This window comes from Rutidosis leptorrhynchoides, chromosome 11 (assembly GCF_046630445.1).
Source record: "Rutidosis leptorrhynchoides isolate AG116_Rl617_1_P2 chromosome 11, CSIRO_AGI_Rlap_v1, whole genome shotgun sequence".
Lineage (NCBI taxonomy): Eukaryota > Viridiplantae > Streptophyta > Magnoliopsida > Asterales > Asteraceae > Rutidosis > Rutidosis leptorrhynchoides.
The window spans coordinates 388,884,044-388,893,488 of record NC_092343.1 but is presented as its reverse complement, the minus strand read 5'-3'; the positions used below and the strand labels follow the sequence as shown (position 1 = coordinate 388,893,488).

Genomic DNA, 9,445 nt, shown 5'->3' with positions numbered 1-9,445 from the left:
CCAATTCAATTCTACATTGCTATGTTTCTCTTATGTGTAAATCTTTCTCTCTAACTATGGCTTTAAGATCATTAAGTTCAGATTTTAACCTTTTATTTTCTTCTAGGCAGGATTTAAAGTCATTCAACAAATACTGAAACATGCTTATTTTTTCATTATCAACATAGTGAACAAAATTTTGTACCTTATAGGCAGTAGATTTATCACTATTAGATTGACTATTAAGTTTCTCAGAAATTTCAAGTCAACTTCAAATTGACTAGGTGACTTCTTCTGCTCAATAATAGCCATCAAACACTTGTCTTCATCTTCATCAGATGATGAATCTTCATCATCCCAAGTTTCTGTGTAGAGAGACTTCTCAGCCTTTTTTACCATAGGTTTTACTCCTTCCTTCTTCAGATTCTTGTACTTCTGCTTGTACTTCTTTGATTTTTACAAATACTTACCAGAGTCAGATCTAGAATCAACCTTAGACCAACACTCAGCAGCAATGTGACCAACCTTTCCACATTTAAAATAAGTAGCCTTCTTGGGATCAAAAGAACTTTTTCCTTTCCTAGGTCCAAACCTTTTCTTTTCAATCCTTTGAGTAAGAAGAGCCATCTGTTCTTCAAGCATTTGAACTTCTTCATCCTCTGAAGAATCATCACTTTCTTCTTCAGATTCAGCCTTGGTAGAATAGTTTGAAAATAATTCTTTGTTTCTTTTGGTTGTTGCAACTAAAGCAGCATCTGGATCTTTGGCCATCTTCTTAGCATTAATCTTTTTCTTCAATTTTGTTTCCTCAAAATTTGTGAGAATCCCAAATAACCCACTTAGATCATAATTGTCCAACTTCTCACTTACTACCATTGAAGTGATGATTGATTCAAAGGTTTCTGGAAGTACATCAACAAACTTTTGGCACAATTCTGCTTGAGTTTTTATAACTCCAGCTCCTTCCAGATCATTGGTCAATACCTGGAATCTTGAATGAAGATCAAACAATGATTCCTTTGGTTCAGCAGTAAAATTCTCATACAATCTTACAAAATTTTTCTTCTTTTGAGTTTTGACAACTGTGACCCCTTCAAAATCATTTAACAAAATATCCCACATGGCTTTTGCAGTTTTAGCATGTCCTACCTTTCTCAAGATAGGAACAAAAATTGCATTACCAATGATACTTCTGATTTTACTATCTAATCTATAACGAATAGCATCTTGTTCTGTCCACTGAGTTCTTAGAGTTTGAATGAACTCAGCAGGTTTGACCACAGTACCATCAGCATTACTTACTTCTTCAGTCCATTTGCCTGGAATAATTGGTCCTTCAGTTAGAACTCTTTCCATTTCATCATGAATAGAACCCAGATACCAAAGTAACTTTAGTTTCCAGGTTGTGAAATCAGTACCATCAAAAATTGGAACCCCCTTTCCTGCCATAACTAGAGCAGTAATAGTAGCAGACATGATGAATGTGTGTTTTTGTTCTAGGTTTTAATAGATCGATTAAAGAAAATCAAAAGAATTTATATCTTTAACCACACTGATACCAGTTGTTGGTCCACAATCAACAACCTAGAACGTTTATATAAGATCAATTTATAACAATCTGACTTTTTCCGTCATGATTTCTGTTCAGAAGCTACCAAAACATAAAACTTAGGAATGAATCATATGTTGTTCAAAGCAAACTTGAAACATATCCGGTTAGAAAATCGAGACTAAGTTCTGTGAAACCAACGAGACTTGGGTAATTTATTTACCATCTATCAATAACCTTGGATCATCATCATCAAAGCAAATAAATAAATACAATTAAAATGTACAAGAACTAAATTGTACAATTTAAAAAAAATAATAATAATAATTAAACAAGTTTGGGGACTAGAGTGTATTCTAAAAAAATAAAAAAAAATTAAAATAATATTTTATATATATATAGCAAACTAATCGGCTATATATGTTACACATGGAATAATTTGATTAAAATCACAAGCTAGAGTAATCCTAAGCTAACTATTGTTATAAAATATCTAGATTGTGTTATAAAATATCTAGATTGGATGTTAATTTTATTATTATTATATTTCTTGCATAGTAATATTTTATACTATAAATAGACATGTATGGTAACCATTTAAGGTGCACCATTTCTCTTGAAATATCAATATCAATATTTCTTCTCTCCTTCTTCTCTCTTTTTCTCTCTTTGTTCTTATAACCATTAAAGGTAGTTATAAGCCTACTGAATTATAACACGTTATCAGCACGAAAAGCTTAGTGTAATTAAAAGATATCTCAAACGATCACGAATCACTAATCAAGGTATGAAATTATTAATAATTTTCAGACTCGAATATATCAAATTTTGGACTACTAACATTTATATTTATGTTATTTAAGTTATATATGGTCGGTTATACCACCTGAATTATATTTCTGTAATCTAACTTTTACTAACTTCACTAACATTTATATTTATGTTATTTAAGTTATATATGGTCGGTTATACCACCTGAATTATATTTCTGTAATCTAACTTTTACTAACTGTAATCTAACTTTTACTAACTTCACTAACATTTATATTTATGTTATTTAAGTTATATATGGTCGGTTATACCACCTGAATTATATTTTCTGTAATCTAACTCTTATTAACTTCACTAACATTTATATTTATGTTAATAAGACCTCATGATTGTACGCAACACGTCATTTGACAACACGGTACTTTATGTACGCAACACGTCATTTGACAACACGGTACCATGGGTCGAGATTAATTCCGATCAATACGAATACGACGGGGTCTTTATATGTTATCTAACATTTATGATTACTTATGCAATTAATCATTATTTATTTCATGCATACTAATGTTTATTCTTAAATTTATAATTTTAAAAGTTAAAATAAAAAAATAGTTTGTATTTTTATTAAAAGTAAATCTTAAAAGTTAAAATAAGAAAAAGTAGTTTGTACTTTTATTAAAAGTAAATCTTAAAAGTTAAAATAAGAAAAAGTAGTTTGTATTTTTATTAAAAGTATATCTTAAAAGTTAAAGTAAGAAAAAAAAAAAGGGGATGGTAAAATGGAATAGTTTTTTTGCCAAAAATGAAGTATTGAAAATGAAGTGGTCTCCTTCTATAACTAAAAAAAATATATACTTTTATCAAATGAATTTTTTTTGTGGCCGACAATTTCAAACACGAGTCCGTGTTTAGTTTATCAAGAATATCTCTTGCTTTGGTGAAAGGTCACGATCACGATATCAGGTGTTGTGAAAGAATTAAAAAATTGGTCAAGTGGCCTTTTAAAAACTAGAAAAAAAATTTAAACAAAAAGTTTTTTTTATATATTTATAATTTACGGGTAACGTAAAAAAAAGGAAGTTTTTTTTTAAAAAAAAAAAACAAAGAAAGTGTTTAAATGAGTTTTACAGAAAGGGGGAAAGCAAAGTAAAAAAAATTTTTTTTTCCAAACAAAGGTAAATGAAAGTAGGACTTAATACAAGAAAAAAGTAAACATCTCCTAGACGTGATAAAATCTATCAATGATAAGTATTAGACTTGATGAGCTAAATGTGATAAAAATGTTTCAACATGTCTTATGTTAATTTTCTAAAATAAGTTATTGTTAATCCGAGTTTAACACATATACATATGTTAATTAAAAACAACCTTTTTGTTCTTATGTAGTGTTGGGTTGCAATTTTGGTTGTATGCCATAATTCCATCCAGTAGAGTGACAATAGAAAACTTTTGATGATAATCAATAAAAAACTTTTTTTCCAAACTTGTCAAATGTTTTGTTAAAAACGTGACCGTTGAAAAAAGGAGGTTGAATAATAAAACTTAAAAAACAAATTATTTTTTTAAGAGTGTGCATCAAAATGGCCCGTTTAATAATGGGGAGTAAAAATATAGTCAAATTGTTTCAACGAACAAGGGTTCAATTGGATGTCTCTTAAAAAAAATCCGCGGGTACGGGTGATGGATCCAATGGATCCGCATACACGACCCGCGGGTGCTATCCCTAATTGTGACAAGTACAAATCAACTAAAAGTCTAAAAAAATAAATGCTCTTATAGGGACCAAATGTTCACAATAATTGCCTAAGCTAGATATGAAACAAATAGTTCATAAAAAAAAAAAAAGGTCGTTGTGCGTTTTCGGGATGATAGCCGAAATACACTTACAAAAGTAGGTCAGCCGTCAATTCTTTATGGCCATATCAACGTAGATCAATAAAATCATTTATGGTTTTGATAAAAGATTAATTAAAAATTAATTGTTTTTTTGGTCTTGGATTCTCGGTAACAAAAGCAAAGGTTGTTTTTGGTTGCCACAACAAACAAGACAGAGGTTGTTGACTTTTGTTGTTAAACATGGCACAAGTGAACAATAACAATAGATTATTGTTTTTGAAAAGAATAATGATGCGTTAATTTTATTGTATAAAATAAAATTAAAGAAAATGGTTTTCATTGATGACTATGAACAAACGCAAACAAAGTGTTTGTGGTATTTGGTGATTAAAAAAAAATGCATCTAAAGCTTCTACTGAAAATAATATGCATCTAAAGCTTCTACTGAAAATTAATGTGCAAGGTACAACGTATAACTATATGGTCAAATTCATTTGAGCCTTCGGAGTCACAAGTATATGATGTATATATATATTACTCAATTAACAAAATAGTAAATCTAAATTAATTCATATGAATAGTAAAACGAAATTAATTAATTTACTATTCACATAAAAAAGCGCATATGATAAAAAGCGCATCGCATATGATAAGCGCATATGATAAAAAGCGAATATGATGAAAAGCACAACGCATATGATAAAAATCGCATATGATTAAAAGCGCATATGGTGAAAAACACAGCGCATATGATTAAAAGCGTATATGGTGAAAAGGATATATGATAAAAAAAAAACACATATGGTGATTTATAAATAAAATAAAAAAACACATATGGTGATTAATGGAAAGCACATATGGTGATTAATGAAAAGTATATTGTGAAAAAGAATCACAAATGTTTCTTGAAAGAATTCAAGGTAAGATATATGAACCAATTCATCCATCATGTGAACTATTTTGATATTTCATGGTTCTAATAGACGCATCTAGCGGATGGTCTCATATTTGTATGTTATCAAGCCGTAATATGGCATTTGCAAAGTTTCTTGCACAAATTATTAAATTGAGAACACATTATTCTGATTACACCATTAAAAGGATGAGACTTGATAATGCTGGTGAGTTAACATCTCAAGCATTTAATGATCATTATATATCTACAGGGATTGTTGTTGAACATCCAGTTGCTCATGTGCATACACAAAATTGGTTTAGCTGAATCAATAGATAAACGCTTACAGCTAATAACTAGACAATTGATAATGAGTACAAATCTCTCAATATTTATATGTGGACATGTAAATTTACATGCTGCGACATTAATTCGCATTATACCATGTGGAAGTCGTAAATATTTTCACTTAATACTTGATTTTGGCCAAGAGCCAAATATTTTCTACCTTAAAACATTGGTTGTGCAGTGTATGTTCCAATTGTATCACCACAACACAATAAAATGGTTCTTCAAAGAAAGATGATAATATATTTTGGATATAAAACATCTTCAATCATAAGATATATTGAACCCATGATGGGTGATGTTTTTACAGCACGTTTTGCTGATTGTCATTTTAATAAAACATTGTTCCCTAGATTAGGGGGAGAAATAAAAATAAAAAATAAAATGATGCTTCATGATGTGAACATCAATTAAGGTATATTGAACTCGCACAAAAGAATGTGAAACGAAAGTTCAAAAATAATGCATATGCAAGAACTTGCAAATTAATTACTTTATGCATTTACAGATATAAAAAAGTGACTAAATCATATATACCAGCGATAAATGCTCCAGCTCGAACTGAAATTTCAAAAGCTGGCAATAATGTCACTGTTGAGTCTTTGCCACGCATCAAACGTGGAAGATCAATTGGTTCCGAAGATAAAAATCCTCGAAAAAGAAAATCAGCTGATAATGAGGTAAGAGAAAGTGTTCAAGAAGAACCACAAATCAATATTCCTTCTGCAGAGGATATTGATAAATGTAAATACTAAAATTGCGATAAATTATGCAATATTATGGAACCGAAATGAAACTAAAATCTCTATGAGATATTTTCATATAATGTTACAATGACATCATGAATAAAGATGATGATCTGGAACTAAAATCTGTCATTGAATATACAAAATGGACATGATTGAGCTCAATGGAAAGGAGCAATAAGAGCTGAATTAGAATCGCTCGATAAAAGAAAAGTTTTCGGATCAATCGTTATCACTTTTAAAGATGTGAAACGTATGGGATACAAATGAATTTTTATCCGAAAAGAAATGTGCAAATGAAGTTACAAGGCAAAACTAGACTTGTAACTCAATATTTCCCACAAAGACCAGAAATGAATTAGGAGGAAAAATTATCCTCCTGTAATGGATACAATTACTTATTAGATACTTAATCAACCTGGTAGTTATTTAAATGCATCTCATGAATGTTGTTACTACTTATCTGTATGGATCACTTAATAGTGATATATATGAATATACCTAAAGGGTTAAGGTATCATAAGCATCTAATGTAAAACCCAAGGGAATATATTCCATTAAATCACAAAGATTTCTAAGTGGGTTTATACAAACGGGACGTATGTGGTATAACCGATTAAATGACTACTTGATAAAAAAAAGGGTATAAATATAAACTTATTTTGCACGTATCTTTTATAAAAACAATGTTCGGATATGAGATCGTAGTTGTTTATGTCAATGTTCTTAACATCATATGAACAAATAAAGAGATCTATGAAATCATTCAACTTCTAAAGAATTATTTTGAAATGAAAGATCTTGAAAAAACCAAGTATTACCTTGGATTGCAAATTGAGCATATGCCTAATGGTTTACTTGTACATCAAACAACTTATACCGAAAAGATTTTAAAACATTTTTTTTAAAGACAAACTCATTGTTGTTAGATCACTCAATATTGACACTGATCTATTTCATCCCTGCGAAGATCATGAAAATTTTAACAGATCGGAAGTTCTATATTTTAGTGCAATTGAGGTTCTTATGTATCTTATAGATTATACAAGATCTGACATTTCTTTTGCAGTTAATTTGTTGACAAGGTTCAGCTCAGCCCCTACCAAAAGACATTGGAATGGGATCAAACAAATAGTTTGATACCTTCGGGGAACTACTGATTTATAATTATTTTATTCTAACAACTCGAAACAAGATTTGTTTCGTTATACAGATGCAGATTATTTATCCGATCTACATAAAGCTAAATCTCAAACTGGATATGTATTCCTAAATGGAGGCACCGCAATATCATGACGTTCTCAAAACAAACACTTGTTGCAACATCATCAAATCATGCCGAAGTGATTACATTACATGAAGCTACTCGGGAATGATTTTAGTTAAGATCAATGATACAAATCATTATTGATTCTTGTGGACTAGAACGCTATAAAAGCCTAACAACTATCTATGAAGATAATACAGCTTACATAGTACAAATGAAAGAAGAGTATCAAAAAATGACAGAACAAAACATAAATGCTGACGAGGCGCTAAAGTTATAAACGGTCTCAACGGTCATAAGTTTGATGGAAAAGAATGGTATATTGGTAAGGCTCAGAAAAAGACTGAAAGGGAATAGGAACTGAAACAACGGTTTGAACAAACCATGAAGGAGACTGTAGACAAATCACGAGGGCCAAACTTGTACATAAAAGATTTAGATGATACAGTTTCAGATGAAAACCTCAGATTTTTTCTCATATACTCAAGATATCGTAAAAGACAACCAGATTAAAATGAGATACGTTCAATCAACAACTCTGCTGATCTTTATACCAAAGCACTGCTAACTGCTATTTTCAGAACACACGTTCATAATATTGGCATGAGGCATGTTCAGAAGATGTAACAACTCAGGCGTTGCCTACTTGAGGGGGAGTCAACTTTATGCTGCACTCTTTTTCCCTTAGCTAAAGTTTTATCCCAATGAGTTTTCTTTAGCAAGGTTTTTAACGAGGCAGTACTAGTTATTCTCTAATAAAATTGTCATCCAAGGGGGAGTGTTATAAAATATCTAGATTGTGTTATAAAATATCTAGATTGGATGTTAATTTTATTATTATTATATTTCTTGCATAGTAATATTTTATACTATAAATAGACATGTATGGTAACCATTTAAGGTGCACCATTTCTCTTGAAATATCAATATCAATATTTCTTCTCTCCTTCTTCTCTCTTTTTCTCTCTTTGTTCTTATAACCATTAAAGGTAGTTATAAGCCTACTGAATTATAACAACTATAATTTTATCCCAAGACTAAGTCAATTTTAGCCCAAGTTGGTGGACTCCTAACCTTAATAAAACTCTACCTCTATACTAACCCTTAAACTAATCTAATATGAATTAGAGTCCTACACTAACCATGACTCTTAATCTATAAAAAGGGTCTTTAGCCTCACCATTCACTTAATTCAATCGATTCATTCACCACAACAAATTTGAGGCATGCTCTCTTAAAACTCGTACGGAGTAACTCACAAAATTACCACCCTTGTAGCCGAGAACAACCATCGCAATATATTTTCTTTTCTTTGGTTGCTGCTAAGAAACAAGCAATCATCATCACCAGTTTCTCGCCACTTTGCTTGCTACTCTTGTCGTCGAAGACCACCCCCAACTGCCTTCAAACACCACTCTAAAACCGCCATACCACCACCGCTGGTCTGCTGTTTTCTGCAGCTACAACCGCCATTAAACTGCTGCGTTTTTTCAGCCCACTTTCGCCATCCAGACTGCAGCTTTGCTGCTGTTTCTGTGCACCCAAAACAGCCCCAAAACCCGCCCATTTGAGCTGCCTGCAGTCACTGTTTTGTTGCTGCTATACCTCCTCTGTTGTAGCCGAGCAACACCCTAAACCACCACTCAAAACCATCACAAACTGATACCGTTTACTTACTACGGCAGCTCCTATTGTAGTGATTGCTGTTGAAGTCCAAACCCAACAGCAACTGCTGCTACACCTGCTATTTGATCGACAACCCCAAAACCGAACCACTTCGGTTCTTGTTACTCGAGCACGAAACCGAAACCCTTTGATTTTGCTGATGTTCGACGAGTCCCAAGCCACCACAAAGACGACTTTGGCCGACTACTTGCTGCTGCAGATTGCTGACCTGATGTTGCTGTCTTGTTCCACTTCCAACAACTCTCGATCATCTTTTTTTTCGTCAACGGTATAAAATACAACTTAAGCATCTTAAATTTAATACTAATATATTATAGTTGTTATAATATTATGAACATGAATGAAAGCTTTATATAGTATTAATG

General features: G+C 31.5%; 1 protein-coding gene across 1 annotated transcript; it reads right to left on the bottom strand.

The window, feature by feature from the left end:
• Positions 1–435: 435 nt before the first annotated feature.
• On the bottom strand, positions 436–1,455 carry LOC139876042 (uncharacterized). Its single transcript, XM_071863340.1, has one exon. The coding sequence runs from the start codon at positions 1,453–1,455 to the stop codon at positions 436–438; it is 1,020 nt and encodes a 339-aa protein (XP_071719441.1).
• Positions 1,456–9,445: the final 7,990 nt, after the last annotated feature.

Bases quoted from the DNA above. Each gene is read 5' to 3' on its own strand.
- LOC139876042 (XM_071863340.1), bottom strand. From the start codon at position 1,455: ATGTCTGCTACTATTACTGCTCTAGTTATGGCAGGAAAGGGGGTTCCA.